At 44.0% G+C, this 25,230-nt stretch overlaps 1 protein-coding gene across 1 annotated transcript in view; it reads right to left on the reverse strand.

The window, feature by feature from the left end:
• The window catches only part of LOC131215315 (pleckstrin homology domain-containing family G member 5), a 68,074-nt gene that overhangs the window by 2,455 nt on the left and 40,389 nt on the right, over nucleotides 1-25,230 (reverse strand). The window contains exons 2-12 of the mRNA XM_058209705.1: nucleotides 9,891-9,980; nucleotides 7,759-8,157; nucleotides 7,121-7,212; nucleotides 5,463-5,554; nucleotides 5,100-5,383; nucleotides 4,867-5,029; nucleotides 4,601-4,695; nucleotides 1,706-1,840; nucleotides 1,254-1,580; nucleotides 731-982; nucleotides 11-82 (exon numbers count right to left, since the gene is read on the reverse strand). Coding sequence (XP_058065688.1) covers nucleotides 11-82; nucleotides 731-982; nucleotides 1,254-1,580; nucleotides 1,706-1,840; nucleotides 4,601-4,695; nucleotides 4,867-5,029; nucleotides 5,100-5,383; nucleotides 5,463-5,554; nucleotides 7,121-7,212; nucleotides 7,759-8,157; nucleotides 9,891-9,980 — 2,001 coding nt within the window. The remainder of the gene's footprint in view (nucleotides 1-10; nucleotides 83-730; nucleotides 983-1,253; nucleotides 1,581-1,705; nucleotides 1,841-4,600; nucleotides 4,696-4,866; nucleotides 5,030-5,099; nucleotides 5,384-5,462; nucleotides 5,555-7,120; nucleotides 7,213-7,758; nucleotides 8,158-9,890; nucleotides 9,981-25,230) is intronic.

A 25,230-nucleotide genomic window follows, 5' to 3' on the forward strand; every position in this document is an offset into this window, starting at 1 on the left:
TTTCTCTCACCTTCAACTTGTCGTTCCTAGTTTTCTTGCACACCAAAAGAAAGTCCGTGAATAGGAAACAGTGCACATCCATCTGTAGAGAATTTTTCAAATGTTTTAAAGTTACAATTGTTATGAATATGAGTAATTGAATGTGCATGAGTTGTCGATTATATAAACGTCATCTGAATTTAGTGCTAGTGAATGGTTTTAATGACGTCTCATGAATACTAAAAGCTCAGCTCCCAGAAACAGTTATCAATATTAGCGCTTATTTGGTATGGGAATTACCATTGCTATGCACTCCCATCGGCGATACCCGCGCATAACATGCATATTTTAAAACAAAATTAAATTTCTTTCCGGCGCAATAAAGCATTCATCTTGATCAATTAAGTCACCGCTCGTCTGGCTTTCGCCGCAATGCATAATTGCTGCATAATGCAGCCATTTGACAATTGAAACCTCCTCCTTTGGTCAGGGCGGAAACATTTATGGTTGGCACACTATTATTTATGCCATTCGTGCTAGTTCTTTCATTGAAGAGGCGAATAATTATTTTCCCCTGGTCACCAACGCGTTCGCTTGGACAAACAAGGACTCTAACGTAATGACTCTAATTGACTTGTGGATGGATGTTTTTCATCGTTTTACAAAACAAACAAATTTGATCTGTTCTGGAAAGCCGTGTGTAAGCCATAGCAGCGCTCACAAGATTTAAGGACACCGACGCAACACTTACCTTCCCGGTGCTGTCCTTGTACTTCAAGTCACCCTCCACAAACACCTTCCGACAGTGGTCGATGCCCCGCATCGGTTGGCAAAGGTCGAACATGATGCTATGCTGTTTGACGAGCCGATCGAGCGATTCGTTGTTTGCCTCGACCACGTCGTAGCTGTCGATCCTTGCATTAATACCTTTCAGTCGTTCACTTTCCTGCCTCGTTGTTAGATGGGCATTAACGCCAGCAACAAACTCTTCTACGGAGTGTATCTGTAACGGTTGCAAGAGATGAAGATGCCTCAACATTTTTGTAAAATGTGGTACAATATGACAGAATGCTTAAAGCTGAGTAATACGGCCCTTTTTAATCGAATTTGAGATGCGCTAAATAATAAGTTATGAATACAAATTATAATATATGTTCAACTAGTCAGCCAAATATTGACAGTTTGTACGATAACTTTTGAATCAAATAATCAGTGTTCTTTGAAGGAGAATAAATGTGCTTGGTCCGACTTTCTACGGCAGTTGGTGTACTCACCATGGCATCGATCGCTTCGCCTTCCGCCTCGTCAGTGATATGTTTTTTGATAGCGGCCAGCAGCAGTCCGTACTTGGTCAGTCGCTGCATCGGTCGCACCAGAATGTCGGCCAGCCGTAAGCGGTTGCACATCTTCTGCGACTCGCACCAGGCACAGTAGGTCATGAACAGGGCGTTGTTGTGGTACATCTCCTTGCAGTAGAACTGACAGGTACTCTGCTCCGCGCAGTACTTAGTGTAGGGCATAAAGATGGTGGCAAAGTTGACGAAGCCGTGCTGAAAGTAGTAGATGCTCATGGGGTCCTTCGTCCGTTCACTGTGCTTGACCTGCGTGCGGAAAACCAATGGATTGCGGACCAATCGCATTATGATAGAGTTCGCGGCCATGCACTCAACAAAACATCGTAGGTGGCAGCCGAACAAGGGTTTCAGCGCTTCCGCGAATCACTTACCATTGGGTAAAGATACAGCGTCCAGAAGCGAAGATTCGCTTCCCAGATATCCCGAATGTTGGAGAAGAGCCTTTTCTGGTCAATGTCTGTAAGAATGTTCTGGGACTGGATGTCCTCTAAGCAGGCTAGGAAAAGCTGTAAGCAAAGTGGCAACAAGAACATCGTTAGTGGATGTTTCTTCTATACGATATGGAGTATCGCCAGATCTCTCTGACATCAACGTTTACAGTACACGGTAGCAAACAAAGTGAATAACTGTGTAACTTCCAGCTTATCTGCAATGCAACGCCACACACCACAAATTTCGTACTCCCAATCACTCGCCAAGTCCTCCATCAGTCTATCGTCGAAGGACCGACGCTACATGCCGATGTAGGGTTGCCGCAAAAGAATGTCTAACGAACAGCGTACTTCCGCCGAAAAGAAAACCAATAAAATGGAGGTGGAAAAAATATTGATTCCATAATCCTCCCATTTCCGGCGGGAGAAAGCAGAAAACGTAGAGCCCGTTTATGTGCATAGAATTTATGCTAATGCCATCTATCCGGAGCTCTTCAATCGGCGTGTCAATATGGGGTCGATTTGGTGTTCAAAAATGAACATATTATGCACACATGCTCCACGTAGACTGGGCTCGCTAACGAGGGAAACGATGGAATCGAATCGTTAACAAAACCACCACTCGGCACCTTATTCGAAGTCATCCTACTCCCACCGATCAGTCTCGGGCCGTCGGCTGCCAATTAGATTGCATCCTCGAGGTCCTCGATCTAACGATGCTCGATTTCGGGAGCTGTCAGAAGGTGAGCAGGAGCACGTGAACGAGGGACTATTGTCAATAAATTATTCACACACAATACCGCGTGCAACATGTACCTAACCTGCTTTTAAGTAGGAAGTTATAGATGTGATTGGTTGTAGCTTGGAACAACGGTACAACACGGTAGGTGCGTATACGGTGAAGAAATCTCGGCCCCAGTAACGACAGGTGTTATTCTGGATCGGGTTTTCTCTTTCGTTACTAACGTATCGTGACTAGTATCGCTATGGAGTCGGAGAAGCACGACTATGGCGCAGACCGAGAACTAGATATGAGGCGAAGGTGCCGCGTGCCAGTCAGGGTTTTTAATGAGACCATAAATCAATTTTCCGGCATGTGTTATTGATTATAATCGACGTTCACTCGTGGATCCCAACCCGCAAACCCGGACGAACACAGTTCCGGCCACTAAGAAATAATAAATCCTTTTCGAATACGCTATGAAAATGCAAATAAGGCAATCGTACATGCGAAGGTTGCCTCCGGAGTCTGGATCATTCACACGCGTTTGCTGAAACTAGAAACTGAAGAAGCAGCACGTAGGGAAGTTTCTGAAATACCGGGCTCTCCTTGTTTACACCGTAATTAGTAGCCGATCCTTTTACCAGGCAATGGTCAGCATAGCGACCAACGAAAATATGTCAAATATATTCCATTGTTCTGCGGGTGAGTGTTCACTCGGCTTTTTTTTATGTTTGCCGGTGGCCGGAAGTTTGTCTGAGAAAGGTTTGGAAGCCAACGATGGGGTGCTGACAACAAAAACCCGCCGATCTAAGCAACCGGAAGTAGGCTACTTTCGTGACCGAGCAAGCTGTCACGCTAATCGCGATGGGGCTGGAGAAGAGTGAAAGAGCGCGAGAGAGAGAGAGAGAGAGATAGAGAGAGCGAAAGGTAACGAGAGAGGGCACGATAGAGCAGCACGCGAAGACTGAACCCTACGGACTGTAACTGAGACTGGCTGGCGATCCGTGCGTAACAACGTTAACGGAGGGAACAAGGTTCCCGTCATGACCTATATTTAAACGAGCGCCAATCGAATATCAAACAGCCTTCCAGCCGACTAAATTCTTGTTGGTGGTGATGCAAGCGGCGGTTCTTGGAGCAAAAGGACCAGAGTATTCTGTTAATTGTACGTTTTTCATTTGAAATTCGTCGGTGATTTACGGTCTACAATTACCAGGAACATCTAGGAGAGACTAATTTGTCGACATTTAGTGAAGCTAACTTTATTCTAACTGGTATTTATTGATGGCTTTAGTAGAATTTCTCAAGAGAAGTTGCCTTTATCAGAAAACTTGCCATCATTGCTTAAATGTTGTGTAGCTATGAAATTACAGGCAATGTAATTAAAAAGTTAAACCAAAGCCAAGCCAGGGAAACATTTCTGATTCTGGCGAGATTCTCCTTGAATGTGCTTTTCCCCAAAAGTTCATCTGTCTGAGACGGCTCTTTAAGTAGTATTAGCAGTTCTACGTTGATTATAAACGAGAGCTTGCAGTTTAGCTTTCGCCCAATGAACTCCCAGTTGTATGATTTAATTTCATGCTCGGTATAAAACTGAAACATGGTTTACGAAAGTCGTAAGTCTGCCAGTCTACTATCGGCATGGATTGGGATATTGATTTTAGGGCTTGCTATCGAACCCCTGCATCAAAACCACCGAAACCACTTAAAACTTTTATTCCATTCAATTCCAGGCCTAATAATGGCTGTGGTAAAGTATTTCCTTTCTCGCTATCTTCCGGAAGACGTTCACAAATCACGTCCACCAGCTGCTACGTGGCAGAAAATATGAAGACAAACAAGTTTAACTCATTCATTTGCCTTAATCCCTTTTCTGTGAGGACGAGAGAATTTAGTTTCCACTCGAAAAGTTTAACACACAAGGCGCAGAACGCTCCGAAACGCTGCACGGAGCAGTTCCGATCCTCGTCAGATACACCACATCAGATGCCCTTATTGGATCACTCGGGTGGACTCTTATCTGACGCGATATGTACCCAAATTTTCAACGAATCGGAGAGTAAAGTTTTCCGGCAGGAAGGTTGCGCTGCACCGAGCACGCTTCTACTTACGTCGGTTACCGTCTGGAGAGCGAGAATGTAGTAAACTTCGGTCGTCACCAGCTCCCAGATGGCGGATTGGATTTTCGTTTCCGCTTCGCTCATTCCTTTAAAGACCACCAGACCCGAACCGGAACCAGAAGCGTCAGCAAAAGAGAGAAAGCGGAAGTAAAAGAGAAATTTTAACTGATTTATCACACACAGTATGCGGTTCTACTAGTTCCTAGAAGTCCTCGCCTCCTGTCGAGTTGTTACTTTCCAACGTTGGCGTCACTTACCGGCACTGTTTACGACCTTCGTCCAACACTGAGGTAAGTTTCTAAGGCCAACTAATGCGTCTACGTACTCGGGGTTATTGAAGTTGCTGGAGGAAGACGTCGATTTCGGGATTTCCTTATTGTAGCTGTCCAGCAGCTCGCAAAGCTTCGATTTTTGTGGTCCCTGCAACAGAGAACGGCGGTGTGTTTTTGCGGGCAGAGTACGGATATCTTATATCGGCGGAGGAACTCACCTTCGATCCAAATGGTATTGTCCATTTCTGTTTCGACTGCTTGCCGGAAGCCGAGGACGCTTTGGGGCTTTGGTCGTAGTTGTCGTCAGCCGAAGTCGACGAGAACAGCTTGCCGGTGGATGACATCACCGACGGCTGATTGCCCACGGATGCGGCCTTCTGGAGTGTGCTGTGACCGCCGGTCCGTCGGCCGGATGTACTGTCACGCTCCGATACAAGTAGCGTACGTCCGGCCAGGTTCGATATGTCCATGTTCGCGTCCAGCGGATCCGTGTACCGCACACCTGCGACCGGGGCCCAACGATAGTGCGTAGAGTGTAAACCGGACGTCGTTGGGAGGTGCGAGATAAATCGTATACGTACCGATCTCGTGGGGACTATTAAAGCCATTGTCGGTCACGTATATTTGGGAAAAACTGAGACTTCGCCGTGACAGAGAGGCGCGTAAACATTCACTGAAAATACGAGAATAATTTAAGTTTTCAACACTGAACGTTAATTTGACACCGAACACTGTGAAAACTAATAAAAACTAATTGGTTGTCTCATTCTCGAAACAACTGCGACATCGTTACGAATTGGCCCGGGAAGCGGAATCAAGACCAAAACAAGCAGGTTCCTTGCTCCGTATCATTCGCGGTGGAACAATAACTGTCATCACGTAAATGAACGCTGGCCCATAAAATTACGTAGTCAGCAGCTTTCCGTCGTAATTAATATTCCTAAGTTATTGTCGCTGGCTTATGCGCGAGCTATATTTTTCGCCCTCAAAGCACACAACTGGCTGGCATAGAATTCTGGGAGACTCTAGAGTACCGGGTCCTTGGCTTACGCTGGTGGCTATGGTGTTTGATTGGACTTGCTGAGACCACATGCTCGTGGCCGCCAGTGGCACCATGTGCTTTTTATACGCCACCCGGCTCAACTCGGTGTTCATTTAATTTACTCCCAACCGAGCTGGCTGACAGGTTTACCGAGGGTTTTATGTTGTAGCGCCTAAACGACGCTCCACGGTGTGATGTGGCACAACATAATGGGAATACTTGAGCATCTATCGCCAGTCGCGAGAAGTGCGCAGATCCCAGGAATAGGTTTCTTTCTGAAAACAAAGGTCCCACTGACAAGGAAGTGTTCCCAAACTCGGAACGCACTTACGTCGGCGAACGGAGTACGGTGGTTGTAATGATTTTACGGCATTACGACGTATATGGCACCGAAATTAAAGTAAAGTGTTCGTTCGCTTGCCACATCATTGGACCACATGTGCAACACAACGTAACTAGTGTGGTATGTAAAACGATGTCCTTAAATTGAGCGGGTTTGGTTTAGCGATAGATGTAAACATTGTGGAACAGCGCTTGCGAACAGCATAAATGGCCATTTGTCACTCTTATACTGATCACTCCGACTCTAGAGGACTTTGAAAAATTTCAAAAGTGAATTGAAACAAAGGAACGATGAAAAATAAAATATGAGAATATCATTTGTAATTGACCATGGAGTGGAATCCTAAGCCTTGAATGACGGTAATTGGAGTGGAAAAGATTGAATATATTCTTGCGTTATTGGTCCTTTACTTGTTTATGCTTCGTCTTTACCAAATTATTTCTATCAACTTTTAAAAAGTAGAGACTTAAGTTTTGATGATTGACAATTGAAAACGTATGTCTTCATTGCAATAGTATACGGCTTCCCGACGGCTGTCAGCTAAAGATCTATAAAAAATAAAACATTTACTTATTTTGCTTTTCAAGAATAATTTCTAGGAACGCATGAACTGTAACAAGATCAGAATCCTTTGGGAAATTTGTTTCAGATCTATTTGACTAACACTCTATGTGGATGCCGGCGGGCTGGTTCTTAGTGTGCCATTCTTATAACATGGCCAGCCCACCGGAGCCTGGCGAGGCGTGAACGCTTCTCAAGAAACGCTTCAAAATGAAAATGTCAAATGACACGGTGGCTGAGCTAAACTAAATACGTTCATTTTCCCAATGCACCAAACCACTGGCAATACTTACGCAAGCCGTACTCCTTTCGTGGCAGGAATGAGGACACCCGGATCGTTATTATCACTTTCAAAGCAGACGGAAAAGTACTCGGAACTGGAAACCTGGACATCGTGAGATTTTTTCATGATTTTTTTTCAAAATTATTTTACGATGCATCCGTAATCAGCGGGTGCCGGTTTGTGATGTTGGTCCAGTCCCGGAAACGGGAACACGAGCGGTTCCGGAGATGGTGTACAAATAGTGTTTCAGATGTCAGCGCAGCAAATCGGTGGTAGCATGAAAAACCGAGAGATGGGAAATAAAATAAATACAGATGTAACAGCAAATGGCCAGCACCACCCCGTTAAAGCAGTCCCCAAGAGTAAGGTAAAGAGTAGAGTTGCAGAAATGCATTCCCAGAGCGTTAAGCGGAGAGTCGGGTCAACATTAGAGCATTAGAAGTTGCTATGATGCTTATAGAGTTTGGAATTGTTGGAAAGAGAAAGATCCAAATGCTAATACGGTTTATACTTTTTATCAATTCTCTACGCTTGAATGCTTACTTATTTAATGAGACCTTATTTATGCATCTTCACACACAGCTAGACTAGGTGAAGTTCTAGACTCGAAAGGATTTCGTGGTGACGGCTAGGGCAATCACTACTCACTTGACTGCGCGTGAGAACCGGTTTTTTGCGTTCTCGGTGCAGGAAGGAGGACGATTTTTTCTTCAGCGCGGAAGGGGACGAACTGGACAGCGCTGAGGACATGGCGCTGAGTGCTTTCTGAGTGTCGGCCCCGGCCGGGTCGGGGGGCTCCGGAAGGGATTCGGCGGGACCCTCTCGGTCCTGCCGGTGGCTCTGTTCGCCATTGTCGTAGGCCGGATTGATGCATCCACCGCCACTATTGCTGATGTCGATCAGCGCAGTTCCGGACGTGACTGTGACGCACACATCTTTCGGTGATACTACGTATCCGGATGAGTCACCGGAGACGGTGGTGGCACCGTGGTCGACCGATCCGCTCGCCGACGCGATCGACGTGTTGGACGTGTCGGAATAGTCTCCCTGCGTATGTGCCGAGCGACGCAACCACCCAGCAAACATTGCCGAAGCAACGCCATCAAACCACAACATTGTTTTCAATTATTTTTCAAACCGATAAAAATGGCATCCGTGTAAAATAAGAAAGAAACAAGACACAATATACGAATGTAATTGCGAAGAGAAAAACAGAGAGAAAAAGATAGAGAAAAATAGACAATGATGTAAAGGTGTAGACAAGAAAAGAAAACAGGAAATCTCTAATTTGAAATGATTCAATCATTCGGAATGGTGTCACTAGAACAGCTTGGATGTGAGTGCGTTCAACTATTAGAATAGGGAAAGCGCCATAATTAAGTGGGCAAAACATAAAAGTGCGGCTTTGGAAGTGCGATGTGTACAGCAGCAGATGTACCGGCGATAATTACATTCCACGGCTGCGGCTTGGGCCTTAGATACGATCTGCCTCATGCTGCATGCTGTGCGTTGTACGAAGTTAATTGCTTTTTAAAAATGAGAGTCCACATTCCTCTTCATTATCTCGCCATTTGATGTGCGACCTCGTTTTATACATTTATCAACAAGCTGTATAAGCGTCGTAAAGAAGAATCAGGACCTTTGAGGTCCTGATGTATGCAGTGCTGTTGAAGGTTGCCTATTCAACGTTTCCACTAGGAGGGAATGGAATTTCCACCCGGCTTAAAACGAATACTGCTTCCCGTCACGTCAGGGCATAAGCCGCTCCACCATCCGTGGAGCATGGGTTCGTGCTCGGGCTCATAAGAAGCTTCAAAACTCATAAGGTCCTTGACTATCTTGCTGCACTGATTAAACTCTGATTACGGGGCACCAGTTGTGCTTCCGGAATCATAGCAATGAACTTAGGCCAGAAGGTCAGAAGGGAAACGAAGGTCACTCTTCTCCAGCTGAACTGAACTGAAAACATGCCACACGGTCCACCCCGTCACAGAACGCAGCCATGACGCAGGATGTGGCGTGTATCGACGCGGCCCGACGAGGTTTTTGGGGGGTGTGAGGGTATAAAAATAACCTGCTACTTCAGAACTAGCTTTCGCGGACACTCTTTTGGAGGACAAAAGAAACCAAGGGGTTCCTAATGCGCAAAAGTAAAGCCTTAGATGTCGTACAAAGCAAAGATAGTGCGCATTAAAGGTGCAACTAAATTTGGTTCTCAATTCTGAACTGCTTTAGAATTTCTGTTCCAACATTATAAAATATTGAAAGCAAAATTGATCTCTTAAGTCTCAATAATACGTTTTCTGTATGAAACATTTCATAACAATTTCAGTTTTGTTCGAATGTCCGATTCTTCCGATTCCTTTTCCTGGCTTAATTTAACCTAGCTATTGCTGCCTAATACTTAGTTGAAAGATCTTTTGTTCTTGAAACTATCCAGCTTGTGCTTATGTTCGACTCGACTTCAATCGGCAAATATTGTCCATAAAAAAATAATACAAAAAGCAGCAACATTGAGGGACAATGAGAAGCGATTTTATTGATCCAGATGCTTTTATCGCGTTGACGCATAGTGATTATGGGGTACAATGTTGGATCTAAAACAAAAATCCCCCTACAAAATGTAACTTAACGATAATTACTTAAGCCTTTGGGTAATTGAAGAGAAAAAACCTTCAAGCATTTGTTCAACAATTTCTACTACAAACATTTATGCAAGCAATGGTTAAACTACGAACATCAAAATGTAGCAAACGATCAAAGTATAAAACCGCACGTACCTTCCGAATGTGTCGATCGTTGGTTACGATGGTGGGTGTGGTTGCCTGTCGCTCGATCTCATCCAGGTGCGTCAGGCTCAACGATTTCATCTTTGGTCGAACCGAAGCGGCGCAGCACGGCAAGGAATTCCCAAACACGCAGCAGACATCCAAACCGACGAGAGTCGCAAACCCGAGTCGCGGCCGAGAAGAAGAAGAAAAACGGAGAGAAAACATTGTTAATGTAGATTTCGCTGGTTGGCAAACATTTCCTGAGGTCATCAATCACGGCCACGAGCCACGATGGCACGAATTTCTGTCCCGGTGGAATACTTTCGAATAAGCAAATGAGGCGATGGACCGCCGCCATTAGGAAGTTGAAGAGCAGCTTTTGGGGCAAAATCCAGCCCACTATCCCCGGTTCCGGAATGGCGATTGTAATTTGGATCGACTGCCGGAGATCGAAGCGCGAAACACCAGACGGCTGTTTGGACATTGCGTTTTAGGGTGTCCATATTCATTAGCGTCAGATCCTGTGCGCCTTTCGCCCGTAAGATAAGAAGGAAATTTTGAACCGAACCAAAGGAATGGAAAACAATACTGCCTCGCTCCGGTTTCTCTTTGAGCTTAATTTCCATAGAGAGTTTTGATGCGAAACAAAAATATTGGCCACACTCCGGGCACACGCAGACGAATGGTAAAAAGCATTCGCCATTTTGTGTTTTTTTTTCTCCAACATTCGTTTGACCTTTTTTCTGACGCACCAGGCGCAACATTTGGGCTCTGGCCCTGGCGCGAAGGATTTATACTAATTGAAGCTCCGCAAAGTTCCGTACAAAGTGACTAATCTTATCGTGCAGTCGAAACTGCCGGAAGCTGGATTCGTGAGTTCGCGAACTTTATCACGGCCTCATCTTTCTCCGGAATGGTGCCACATTTGTTTAGCGACGGATCTGGGTGCGGCGTGGACAAAAATTCAAAGAATCAAGAAAAGGTCCGACAAAGTTCACAACAAAGTTCACGCTTCGTAATTAGCGTAAAAAATGGCAAGCTGTCGTTTGTGAAATGACTTCAGTCCTTCTTGTTCTAGGGCAGCTATAAAAGAGATAAACTATAATTTTTTAAGGCCCAATAATGGTGCAGATAAAAGGGATTTTCGTTTTTTCCGCTGTCCAAGTCATGCTAGCTTTATGGCCGATGAATGATAACGTTGATCACGATTACAATGGGTTGGTTCGCGTTTAAAAATCTGTAAGAAAAACTGAATGAGATCAGGATCATGGCGAAATTGACCTATCAAGAGACAGCGTTAGGCCAACTGACTTGCAAGGGAACTGCAAGTCCGCCAGCTCTTGCAGAACAACATCTCGGCAAATCGGCAAAAATCACCATGGCAAGACCCTGCACTTTATGGTACCAAACATGAACTATGTGTAAGATTCTTGTTTATACAATGGATTTAGCTTCTATATCTATATTGTCCGTCAGCCTGCCCACTGCAAACATGACGAACCAAAGCTCCAAACAGATATTTATATTGGTACTTTCATTTTATCCCCACGGTAGCGAGAGAAGAACTTTGTAATCGCTCCAAAGTCGCACCGTGTGCAAATCGAATAGTCTGAACCGAAACATACCGATTTCGACTTAAGCGCCGCTTTCGTCAATCCAATTCCGGCAGTGCCGGTAGACCACAGCACCTTGTTCCGTTCGCGGAACATTATGTAGAGCGCGTAAAGTGTCGCTTATTTCGGGGAAAACATCTTCCAAAAATCGATCAGACAGTGGAGCCTGTGGCAGCACGACACGCTGCGGCTCCCGAGTTGCCATGTTTGCGCAGGGCCCTGTCGGAATGTGAACGAATGTCAAGGAATGCAATACTAGCGAATCAGGATGAGGACTAGTAACCCGGGGCGGAAGGAGCAAGGAACGATTTATGGCCGTCGAGCCGGCAACGACGATGACGACAAGGACGACGAACGTTGGCGCAAATGTGTCATTAATGAAATTCATTGTGATTTTCAACGGTGAAACGCTTCACTTTCTGTTAATCGTACACTAAAGACTGTTATGCGGGACGGCAGGCGGCAAGCGTATCCCTGCCCCCAAAAAACGTTGATGTTGTTGAGCCAACGTCAACGCGTCCTGGAATGTGAGACCGTTCCACTGGAGGCGGTATTCAACGATGCGTAGCGTAGCGTAATGTCACCATTTCAGATGAGCGTCTAGGCCGATATAAATTCAAATTGAAAAATGACAGCTTCTTGTGCGACAGGAAGTTAAGAAGAAGGCACGAAAAGCGAACCGTTCCTGGCAACAAATATACCGCGAAAAACGGCGCTGAAAGAAAATAATGAACACTTTAATCAACAACTGGTCAATAAGTAGTTGATGCGGCAGCTCATATTTTGGGTGACAGTATTGAGGTATTTTTTATTGAAAATATTTGTCTCCAAATGCCCTTAAAACTACGAAAATGTTAGATGATAAAAATTTTAAAAGATAATTTTGACATCCCTATTCATAAACGTTTGAGTGTGTTATTAGTGTCTGCGAAGTGGTAGTCTCATGCGAAATGGTAGTAATTCGTAAATCTCGATCTGTGAAATATTATGTAGTTGCTGTGTTCGTAGGTGTTGATATTTTTGTATGCAACTCTTGAAAGTGGGGCTTCTTTTGGATGTCTTTGAATTTAGTATTCTATAAAACATTAATTCTTATAAAAAATGTAAGAAATCTAAGTAAAGTACAGTTCTACAAATCCAGTGCATCAAGAAGATTTTATTATGAGTTAAATGATTGTGCCTAAAATCAGATTTACTAACAGTACCTGAAGAGTACTCGAACTCGAGAGCACGTACTCGAACGAAATGTGTTTTTTTTTTAAATATTTAAGTATGTGCTCAAAAAACAAACGGCACATTGTTCTTTTATCTACTAAAATTTATTAGCTTAGTTACAACAAAAAAATACGATGGAAAAAATGTTATGTTTTACTAAAAAACACGTAATCGAGAATTCTCTTCACCGCACACGAGGTAAAGCTAATTTAATTTCTTAATTTGATAAGCACGCTTATGCGACAGGTGTGCTCGTGAGTGATACGCGCAGAACAGAAGAAGTAGTTTGTAATTGAAAAAGAGATATGCTTCAGCTGGCGCCTGCTCGTTCGTTGTATGTTTAAAGATAACGTGGATGGGTCCGGGCTTAGTCTTACATGAATTAAAGAATACATACGATTAGCAGTGGCGTTGAATGTTAAAATGGCCATTATCATCGCTACGATTAATCTATGCTGGAAAAGGTAATGCGAGCAGAGTGGTTCTTCGTTTTGAATACCCACTGGCCTGTTGCATGCTTTTCACGAATAAAAGTTGCTGTACCAGACTTGCTAATCTGCGTCATGAAGTTCCATGTTTTTCATCAAGTACTTCATCCGTCTGTTGTGTTTCTGACGTCTGAGACTAGTTATCATTCAAGACTACAATGACTTCTGTTATATCAAGACCACAATTTACCTTTGCGATACCTGCGATACCAGCTTGTGGAGTATTCTGGGCTGCAGAAACTTGGAACCATAACGCAGGAAGTACAGAGAAGCCTGTTTAGCGGTAACAAGATTAGAGAACTGGGTAAGAAAGATAGGACGATCTGCTGCTTGATTTGGTTTTACCGTACCAAAGTTTAAGCTGGCAGTGTCCAGCGATTACTATGTATAAACAGTAACGAGATTGAGTTGCTGTTGTTCCAGTTGAAACGAAGTTCTATGCTTTTCTTCTATCTACAGCAGTTGGGCTGTACTTAAAAGTAGCGAGGTTCTCTTGATACAGGTCTTGCCTCGATACACCAAAACAACGATAGACAATAAGTTACCATGTTCTTTGCTCTTGTGCTACTTTTCTCGATTTCTATCCACCTTTGTTTTGTCTTTTTTGCACAACTCACAACACTTTGCAGGAAAACGTTTACGATAACGAATGGAAACACGCCTGCCGGTGACTACTTGATGTGGAGTGACAGATCGCTAGTTTGACATGTGGTAGGAGACGCTAATACTATTTATGTTACTAATGTTACTATTTTTACTAGTATTACAATGTTACGGAACTCTTGACTCTTGTAGTCAATGGGATATTACGTCTTGTAGCTCATTTGAAACCGTTTTAAATCCCACCATTGTTTTTAACAACTGATGACAAGCGAAGAATTTTCTTAAGCAGTGGAGATAACCGTCGTACTTTGCGTATAGTTCGTTTAGCGGTTTAAGGTTTTGTAGAGCGTCAGCTTCGACTTTCTCGACGCTAGATGTAAGCGAAACAGGTTCCTCAGACTTTCTAATGACCTGTTGGCTGCTAGCACCGTAGAGCGAATCTCTGACGATTGTACCGCCATGAATTTGGTCCCCCATGTAAGCTACATCGTAGAGCGTTCGACCTATAATGTCTCTGTCATCATTATAGACCAGGATCTGGGTATTTAGAATTAGATGGTTTCTGATGTCTCCACTCCAGAGCCCGGATAGCTTACTCCAGCGTGATGTTGAAGAATATGCTGGCTAGACCATCCCTTAGCGCAATCCATTGGTGGTTGAGAAGGAATTGCAGTCATGCAATAGTCATATACAATAGCTTGACTACGGCTACACTATTATATGCGGATTCAAACGAAACTGAACCATCTTTTCAAGGATTTTTCGCATGACCACTATCCTTTTCCGAATGCACTTTCTTTTAGAAAGAGAAGATCTTTTAGGTACCATTATAACAACCATGTCTATATATGATCTGCCAATTTCTTGGTTAATCGAAAAACAAATGGGCTTTTCGATGGGCATTTTGTGTGCATAGAAATGGTCTCAGAAATGGTACAAGATGAACTCGGTATTGACCCCCTAGTTGAAACCATTATTACAAGATATCAGATCTTTCTCAGCTTCGCAAGCAACAAACTTTGGTTTAAACTTTGCCCAACTTACCTGCAACTTCGAAGGGGGTGACACAACCAGACAGATTTTCATGGTAGTCTTGAGAAAATCGTCACGTTTTTTACGCACACTGACGGCAGTACTTTCCACCGGACGTGGCCGCTCCCCGGCCGCCCCTTCAGCCGGCGCTTCTGGTGCGACCACTGTCCTTACGTTGCTGAAAGTGAGCGAGGGCAACTCCTGCCGTGCTTCACTGACACCGATTGGCGCTGGCGTTGGCGGCGTAACGTAGCAAGCGCTCGCAATGATGGTTGGGCCATCGAACCCCGGCGTAGCTGGTACTCCCGTAACGGATGTAACGTCCATGGACGGATGTTTGCTAAAGGGCTCGTCGCACCTCGTACCACTCCCGGTAACGATGGGCGCTGTCGCCACCGCTTTGGGCGAAGCTTGATGTGGAGCTTGACTGCAAGTGTTCGCCTGGACCAAAGATTGCCGTGGTGGAACGGCTGGCGGGCCCGTTGAAGGTGAGCTTAGCGACGGCTGTAACGGTGACGTCGATTTGAGCATCAGCGATCGGGTTCGCTTCGCCCCGGAAGTCATCAGCGATGGTGCGCCGGAAGGGCTGACCGCTGAAACCACGATCGGGGAGACGTCCGCCGGCGAGCTGGAGGCGGTCGGTGAGTTCTTCAGGCAACAACCGGATATGTTGTTAAAGTTCAGTATAAAAGGATTATTGCTTCGTTGGTCCATTGGTCGTGAGGATTGGAGGCTGGTGCTGGTAGTGGTGGCGGAAGCCGTCGTCGTTGGTTGCTGCTGGCACACGCTTCCAGGACGTAGTGACCCCACCCCGGACATCGTACTTACTTCCGGGCATGCGTAATTTGCGTAGTGCGCCGAACCGTAGCTAGCCTTCCGGAACAACGGGACCTGATAGCTGGCCACGGGCGATGCTGGCTGTGTTTGGGGCGATTGCTGCGGTTGCACCGGTGGTTCTGGTTGATGCTGCTGCTGCTGCTGCTGCTGCTGCTGCCGCTGGATAAACTTCTGAGTGGTGCCCGAGATACGACTAAACTGATGGTAGATCTGATACTTGGGGGGCGACTGTGCCGCGGCTTGGTCAAAGCTGCGACTGAGGTTCTGCGGAAAGATTAAGCTGAGCGCAGCAGTTGCACTTGGGGCTGGAGCGGTGGTTACTTTGGTCCGTGCTAACTGCTGAGCGTCTGCCTGGCCCAAACAGCCGCCACCGCCGGTCGTCGGGGACACCAACGAGAGCGCCGCCGCGTTGCAGGAAGCTGATGAAGATGGCGATCCGGCTGGGACGGGGCACACGTCACAGACTGGGGATATCTGGTCTGAGCCGCGCACGAGCTTTCGTTGTTTAACACTTTCATTGCTATACTGTTGTGGCTGGTGTACGTGCTCGTCCATCATCGAGCGAACTCGCTTGGTCGTGGCGCTTGGGGCGTCACTATCAGGACCGGGTCCAGGATCTAGGTTGGCCAATTTAATCGGTTGATGGTAGCAGTGCTGCTAACGGTGCCCACGTTGGTTCGGGCGAGGCAAAAACGATGATACGACCGCGAAGCTAAACTAATGCACCACATTTGAGCGCCGTGTCCGGAGCGCCGTGCTCTCGTTGGAAGTGATTCCTACTCGCTTCTCCGCACTTGCCCCTAAAGTTTACCTAAAACGTTCCGTTCACTCGCTTCCGGTGGTTTGCGGGGCATGCTGAGCCCATTCCGGCCTTCGCGGTAGCCACACCGTCGCTGGCTACAGAGTTTCCACCTGAAATGATTCAATTCCGATACATGACTGCCAACCACGGTGACCACCACGGGCAGTGGTGCGAAATAAATCAGAAACGGATGGAAACTACACTACACAGACTTCCGCTACACTTGGTCCCGTGTTGTGATGCAGCTGGGCAGGGCATCTCTATTATTAACGCAGCACGAATGTTTGGAAGTTTTATGAGCGTTCGCACTTCTCAACGGGAATGAATACGAGATCACCGCAGTTGGAAAGTTCGATGCAATAGAATAGATCCAAGCAGGCAGTTCGTCTAGGACAGAGTTTTTCGCTATCGTGATCAACAAAAGTGATACAAATCATACTTTACTATTAAGAAAGGTAAGTCCTAAGTGCAGTCTAATGTTATTACATGACAAGGGAAGAAGAAATTTCTTGCACAGTGAGTTAAACATAAAACTTTTAAACAAATGTTTCAATAGGTTTCCATAAAACAATTTTGTACATTATGCTTGTGTTTGTGTTGTGCAATACCTTCGTGAGGTCGGCTTGTCTTTCTCTCTGTGCTGTAGTCGAAACAGGCAGACTTTTAATTTCCATATTCAACTAAAGGGTTACTAGGCTGCCTAATAAATTCAGAGCCTCGATAAGAAAAACACATTTTTATGGTTTGAAATACACTTCATTATTCATTATGGCCCTCCTGAACATCAATACACATGTTCCTAGGAGGCTCAAATTTATAAATTCCATCCCTGAAGTGAAAAACTGGAAAGGCTTCAAAATACGCCTCCGTAATAAGTCTGTTATAACGTTGTCAAGCGTCATTCGAATGCGGTCTTAGCGAATACGATACCCATTTTGCAAACAGCTTTTAGGAACCCAAAACTTCAGTGAAAATATTAATTAAACTGCTCAATGAGATGGCTAGGCCTTATATCAAATCTCTTCAAGTTATTCGACGATGTTCCAATACAATATCCTATATTTTTTCTACGATTTCAGGTGTTGTGTCTGTTTTTGACGTTTTGACAAGACATGGATCGTCTTGAAGGCTACTACGACCACATTTAAACTCAAAAACCCTCCTTTTAACCTCCTAATTAAAGGTGAAGAGTATTTGCACACTTTCAATATTCGTTCATAAATCTCCTTTGTTTTTAAACTTTTCAAAAATTAAAGTACATGGGTACTTACATCGATGTGCGATACTTGATTTTTCCATTGTTTGTGCTGTGACATGACATGCTGTGACACGATACTAAATGGCTCGTAAAAAAAGGAAGTGACCGATTGAAATGAAACTTCACATACGTTCATTTGAAGAGTATACCAATATAACAAAAACATTAAACTTATAGCAGTGCCCTATGTTGTCGAGGCTCCGAATTTATTGAGCAGCGTAGTATTTACTTTCTAGTTTCAAAAAAGAACTTTAATATCCCATGATAACTTCAATTTTTAATAAACTTTTTTTTATCATAAAACTTGTACCTTTCCATTATGCGCGAAACACACAACAATAAGATGGCCGGGATCTATGGCAACAGTCGATTCTGATAAGATAATTTTCAATTACTTTTTTGCACATTTTGGGTGTTACTCGGCCATACCTTGCCCCCAGTTTTTTAAGAAGTTTTTTAAGAACACTACCATTTATCATCATTTTCTGAAATGGCAGACATTTAACTAAAACTTTAATGCTTGGAGTGACAGATACATTCGAAAAATGGTAATGTGCCAGCCCTCTAGTTTCGAAACTACCAAATGTATAACCGCGTATTTGCAATCGATATATGATTCATATTACAGCACGCATTGTACCTCGACAAACAGTGTCGCTGCGGTTCACGCTGGTGGCTTTATTAGCACCGCGATCATAAATGACCATGACGTCGTGTCTCGATAATATCGATTTATTTCGCATTGCTTTTAGCATCGATCAATATTTTACGGCATCATGACGTTAATTAAAACGTAAAACCGTGATGCTCCTATTAGTTGGTCCGACCAATGCAATTCAGCGAACAAGCCAGAAAATTGAAACCGCATTGAATTGTTCTACTGTTTTCTTACAATAACTTGACATTTTAGTGGAAAGCCTTTTGACGCCTGCTCTTTGAAATCGATTGGAGGCGCCATCTAATCACCCCTGCTTCATCAGACCTGGAGAGCGTATCAGACCTGATGAGGGCGACGTTCACCCGACGTCGGTATTGTCGGCGTGAAGTTTGTGCGAAACGTGGCCGGAGTGTGAAATTGATCTGGTTGTTTTAAATGAAATTTCCCCATAATCCATCATCAGCACCGTGCGGCGCCATCCTTTGGATGGGTTTCGTCCCGCGTCGGCACGTTTGCATACTTGGTCCTCCATCGGTACTCTAATTAAAAAAATCAATAACTTCATCTAATACACTCCTCGGGGTGGCGGCGCGCTGGGATTTGAGCGAGCGCCACCGAGCGAACTTCAATCTTTGTCTAACCTAATTTCGGACCACGGGCCCGGGGAGAACCGGGGCGACGTGAACATGTTTATTTTCCTTCGGGAAAACAAATTCCATAAACATTGATGAGCGCATCCACCAGCAACGATCGCATCCACCAACGGGCCTAGAGGCCGAGGAATGAATAATGTATCGAAAAAGCGAATTTATTGGTTTTGATTGCGGGACACACTCCCCAAGAGCCTAGAGGTCGCTAAAGACGGTCGTGTCCTGCGTGAGAATGCATAGCACTCCGGTGGAAGGTAGGGGCTGAACCGAGACACCTAGCCCGTACCAATCTGGTGCACGTTGTTTCCTCGTTATCGGCAACTGCTTCCAAAGGTGTCATATACAGCAACTAATACCTTGCTGTAAACAAACAAATCAGCCAACGTTTCGGGGGTTTCTTTTCATTCACATTTTCATTGTCTGCACAGGTTTTATAGGCTTAACTCCGAAAGGGATACACACAGGCGAATTGCAATTGCACAATGACGCACGACCGGTGAGGGTCGTCAGTTCGCACCCTTGCATCCCTTGGCGATGTCAGGATTCGTGTAATATAATATTTATGTTGTATAATGCATAATTTATCTGCTGTTAGAATAATGTTCGCCTTTTCAGTCACTGCGGGTCACTGTCACTGCCATTCACCAACCAACATTTAGTACCGCGAGGCTGGAGGCTTGAACCTCGAGGGTCTTCCCCGGCCCACGTATCCTGCAGCAGTGCTACATGCATCATAATGATGCCGGGTATCCTTCGCCCTCTAGCGAGCGACCGCCCGATTTCGTTAGGCTTGCGTGTTTTTGTTTGTGTGGGTGCCGATGTGCCCGGAGCATGACAATGACAACGCTGTTGGCAAATCGCCATTGCACGCGTCCTGCATCGCCAAAATTCATGTGACCTAAATTTGTGCAGTCCACCGAATCCAAAGGCACACGCGGTGCAATATTGGGCGCTCTGCTGAATTGTAGTCGATGGCATACGCTTATTGCTTTTAGTGAGTGGTTCTATGCATTGTAGATTAAGTTTAGCCAATACTGGGTCACAGGTTTCGTTAGTGTATCTTGCCAATATTTGTAGTATGTGCTAGTATACTAGTACTTACAGTATATCTACTAGTATATACTAGTGCCTTAGTGCCTCTATCGATCGCCTTAGATGCGCCCAGCTGTAGATAATCACTGTTCTGAGCTTTGGTATTCTCCAAGCTAATAGGCGAATGGAAAGCGAAAATTTCTGATACTCGCTTTGTTGTTAGTAAAGTCCGGAAGCCAGACGATAAAAGGCATCAGAAAAGAGCCGTGAGTCTCTAAATACAACTTCTTCCACATTTTTCCTATTCGAACGGTCCATTACCATGTCAGCCAAAACTGTTCCAAGAGTCAGTTCAGTTCATTCTGTACGGATGAACGCTCCGAGTGCTCTCGGTGCGCTGAAATAGTCGTTACTGGGTGTCTGTTTGGTTTTAATCAAACATGCTTAATTGGGATCCTGTAATCAGGATAACAAGTTAGTACTTCCCTAGATACGGTGCCTTAGTGTTGATTCGGTACGCCTTATAGAGGGTCCCGAAGGCGCTTTGACACTACGCTGAACTGAGACTGTGCTAGGGTTGACAATAAATTAGTTCCACGCCCGAGACTTGTAACCCCCATTTCCGGTTTGTGTGTCGCTTCATGTTCCGCTTTCAGTAGAAAACGTCGGTCCTATTTGTCGCCATCACCGGTTCGAAGATTTAGGTCGAAAGCTCGAGCGAGTCGCTTTTCGCAAACGCTTTCAGGGAAATACAGCCCGGCGTGTTGGGACTTGAACTTCTATTTACCAGTATTATTCCCACTTGTCTTTTCACGAGTAAGTGCTTCAAATCTCCAGACACTGTCCAAACCAGGCCAAGCTTCGACGTACCCTTCCGTTCGGCTTGAAAAGCAGGGGCGTATACAAATAACACTAATTTGCGGTTGTTGATCCAAGGAATTTGCTTGCAATTAATAAAATCGAGGAGTTTTGTTGCTGAATCCTCGGACAGGACGGACCTAAGGACGGAAAACATGTAACGGTACGCCGTTCGCGGGTTCATGGGATGAAAAAGAACAATAGGCCAAATTTGACGTGTAAAGGATGGCTGGAGATGACAATTTAAATGACGATTCAATGTTTGGTTAAATCTTACGGTTGACTTGTTGAACGATAAACAGACTAAGATACAGATAAAGATAAAGATAAACACAATATCCCATTTAATTGATTTATTAAAATGTTATTTTTTAAACCGTTGTCGGTTTTTTGTAAACATTTCTCAAATGATTTTAAAGCATTTTCTATGGCAATATGGGTATCGTTTCTTAGGTTTCGGTGGTCTCTAAATCGATTGTAGAGAGAGAGAGGAAGAGAGAGAGGGTGTGAGAGAGAGAGTGTAAGAGAGAGGGGGTGTGAGAGAGAGAGTGAGCGAGAGAGGGAGAGAAAGAGAGAAAGAGAGAGAAAGAGAGAGGGAGAGAAAGAAGTAGAGAGCGAGAAATAGAAAGAAAAAGAGAGAGAGAAAGAGAAAGAAAGGGAGAGAAAGAGAGCAAGAGAAAGAGAGAGAGAGAGCGAAAAGGAAAGAGAGAAAAAGCAATTTCTAAGCTCATTTCAGGTAAACTCGGACAGTTTTCAAGCAATTTAAGCCAAATTCAACTGGTACGAGTTTTGACATGTATCCAACGGGAAGTGGGTAGGGAAACCGATTGGACGTCATCTTGAAGTCCGATCCTCTGAAACGCCGGGTAGTCGAGAAATGAGAATGAAATGGGGCGTGGCGAAGCTCGCCGGGACCTGCTAGATTATTTAATAAACTAAACAACCCATTGCTGCGAATCATCTTCGAGACTTTTTGGAACGTTGTCACATGCTATGCAAGGAGAGATCATCATCATCATTACACGAGCTGTTATCCTCAGGAGTATCCTATTTTCTGATTTTCTCACTCAGGCTTCCAGAACCGAGGCGTAGCTCTCTTGGCAATATATCAAGGAAATATGGGTTGATTGAATGTGACATAATAATACCAACCAAGAGCTTTCAGCATTATTTTCATTACACGTGAAAGTGAAATGAAAATCACAACACCTAAAGTGCTTTGTGCTGGAGTTTGAGTTGCTGGTAAATGCAGTGGTTTTATAGATGTGATTTAAATTTTATTTTAACCAATTCGACTACTTAAGGTTCTTTGTCGCTACCAGAACTCCAACCAATTTATTTAACTATTTAAAACTACTGGTTACTTAAACATTTAATTTTTAAAATCATATTTTGATTTTCAAATAGCTTTTGATTTTCTAATTTCATTGCATTACAAACTAATGCATTGAACTGAAGAGACAGTTCAATGCATTAGTTTGTAATGCAATGAAATTAGAAATATTTGTACTGTGTGTGAAAAAAACAATAATTTCGTTTACTCGCCCATCCGCACATAAAAATAATGATCTTCCATAATACTGTCTAAAGTCCAATAACGTTGATTTTCTTTTCTGTATCCGCTCTCAAAGAAGTTGCACGCCGTTTACTGCTTACACCCGTGCCGAGCTTTCAAAGGGCTTGATGAAATTGACCTCAAAATTCATTAGATGCTACAGCAACCATTGCAGCCGTCCAGTATGCAGGTTAAGTGGTTTGAGTGACTGAAGCAAAAAAGAAGGGTAGAGCTTCATAAATCCTCCGAGCTCTCCGTGGAGGTCAAATCGGGTTTAATTAAAGCGCTGCGACTCTTGACCGGGTAATTATTTATTTTTTATTTCTACCAGAGCGTAGCGAAGCAAGAGACGAAGAAATTAATTTACTACACTACGAAATTATGCTGGTGGTTCATCTCGCGGCGTATCGGACGGCGCAGTATTGCCACAGTAGGCTGTTATCGCTATAGTGCTCGGAGAATTATCCCATTCCATAGTGTTATAATGCAGAATTATCCCATTAAAGATTAAATGTTAATTGACCTATTAGATTTCTCAAGCGATTTTACGCTTGTTGAATTGTTTGCTACTTCGTTTCGCATTTTAAATCTAGTTCGAAGAAGGAATTATCTCTATTTGTTAGTACGTGTAAAATTAATTAATTACGGTGGTAGCAGTTATAAAAAGAAAAGTGGCAAACGTTGGCACCAGCCATACGCTAGTTTGGACCAGCAGTAATTTCTTGAAATGAACATGAATGTTATGATTTCTTCTGAAATGTTCTTCTGCTTTTGATGTGCCTACCACTGCACCAACAAACTTGAGGAACAGTGCACTGTTGTTATAAGCCAGTACGCTGCAAGCCACCACTCGGTGCAACCCGGTTTGGGTTCTTAACCGCAAGGCGTTATTTTCTCTGGTTGTGAGATGTTTGATCAATGTGTTGTTTGTTCGTGCACAGTCTTGCTTGGGGGAATATCCTTTTCTCGTTTCATCATTACACAGAAATCTAATGCCAATTTTCTTATCAGGTGCGAAAACAACTGTACTGATTACTCTCATTGATTGTCTTTCGTTTCGCTTCAGGTATGTGGTTTAAGCTATCATTAGTCGCCACAGACAAAGCTCTTGATTGATAATTGCATAATTTTCTATTGAATAATGGAGCTTTACTATCTATTTGATTAAAACGTTTTCAGCTTTATGAAATTTACAACGCACGCAGAAAATTTATCATCGTCCTCTGAGCAGTCGCATGGTCAACTCTACGAGTTTCCAAAAACGGATCAATTTGATATGAGCCATTGAATGCCATGCATACAAGTCCATGAAGGTTTCTCGATAAAAAGAGTACTATTACAAATAATGACACTTTGGGCAGCAGTTTGTAAATTTCTTTGGATAATCGACCACTGGCAACTGGCTCAACTTCGCCAGGCCCTACCTCCCATCAAGCACCGATAAATTGCCAGTCAATTTTGTAACTCTCACTTCCGGTGTCGATCGGAAAGCTCTAGAAAGGTGTGCCGACAAGAAAAAGAACACAAACGGGAGATGGAGCCCAGGTTTCTTTCAAAGCAAACAGTAAAAGCTCTTAGAAACTTTGGCAATTTAGGTGCTCAATCAGAAGCCCTTCCGGTGAGTAAAAGCGATGTGGTAAGAAAATGAGAAGTAATAATCGGCAAAAGTTTCATAAAACGAAACAGGTAGCAATAAAATCGAACTGAACCTTATGTTTTACTGGTTTTGTGGGATTTTTTTTATTGTTTCTCTCTGCTACACAGTTTGCCAGAAATACATAATTCGTTTTATCGCCCATTTCTATCGTAAGGAGCGGGAGACTTCTCTTACGGTGTAATGTCACAGTGTTTAGCAAATCTATAAAGGCCTTAAGGAGAACAAACATTAAAGTGATAAATATTATACCAAAAGAGGGCCGATTGTAATGTTCCCTTCACTGACGCATCCTTCAGTAGGCTATCGGTGATTATTCGTGGTAGGAATCGCAGTGGCTGGCTTAGGAGAAAATTGAGCTATTATATCATACAACCAGCCGACCGAAATGGTTAAGATTCGTTCCGCGAATTTAGTAAGCTGCTAAAGTTGGCTGGCTGTCAGAGTTTCGTTCATTACTTCGTTTCGCAAAACAAATCCGTAAATAAATCCCCTCTTTACTTGGAACTGGTGTCGAAGCATGTCCGGGGGCTTAAAATCAAAAGACAAACATACCATAAAGACCGGCAGCAGTCAGGGTGAGTCTATTTTTAAGCTAGAACTTCACACAGAAGGCCTCTAAGCGTACCTTTCTAACCTCATCGCCGGTGAACCTCACGTAAAGAATGTTTGCTTGCATAAAGTTGGCCAGGAGCGACCGCTTAAAGTTTAATGTGTGCCAAGAAGCAGTGGCAATGAAAAGTGGAAGTTGGAATCGAAGAATGTAAACCAAAGACCGACCACGGGTTGCCGTTTGCACAAACGCTAGATCGCCGTAATACTCACAACGTTCTTAAACTTGACTGCCCATCTAAGATTTTGAAAACATTTTGAAACAAAGTATGCAGATCACCGAAATGTATTTACGTGTTTAATAAAGGGTATTGCACGCTAAATATTATATATGTATACATTTAAGGTAGGCTATATTGCAAACCTGTTATGTAGAACTTTTAAGACTTTTTTGCAAACCATTTGGTCGACAGCTCGTACGGATATTATTAGAATTGTTGCTATTCCGCACGTGCTCGAGTGAAGCTGTGCACTGTTGGTAA

Source organism: Anopheles bellator, chromosome 1 (assembly GCF_943735745.2).
Source record: "Anopheles bellator chromosome 1, idAnoBellAS_SP24_06.2, whole genome shotgun sequence".
NCBI classification, from domain to species: domain Eukaryota; kingdom Metazoa; phylum Arthropoda; class Insecta; order Diptera; family Culicidae; genus Anopheles; species Anopheles bellator.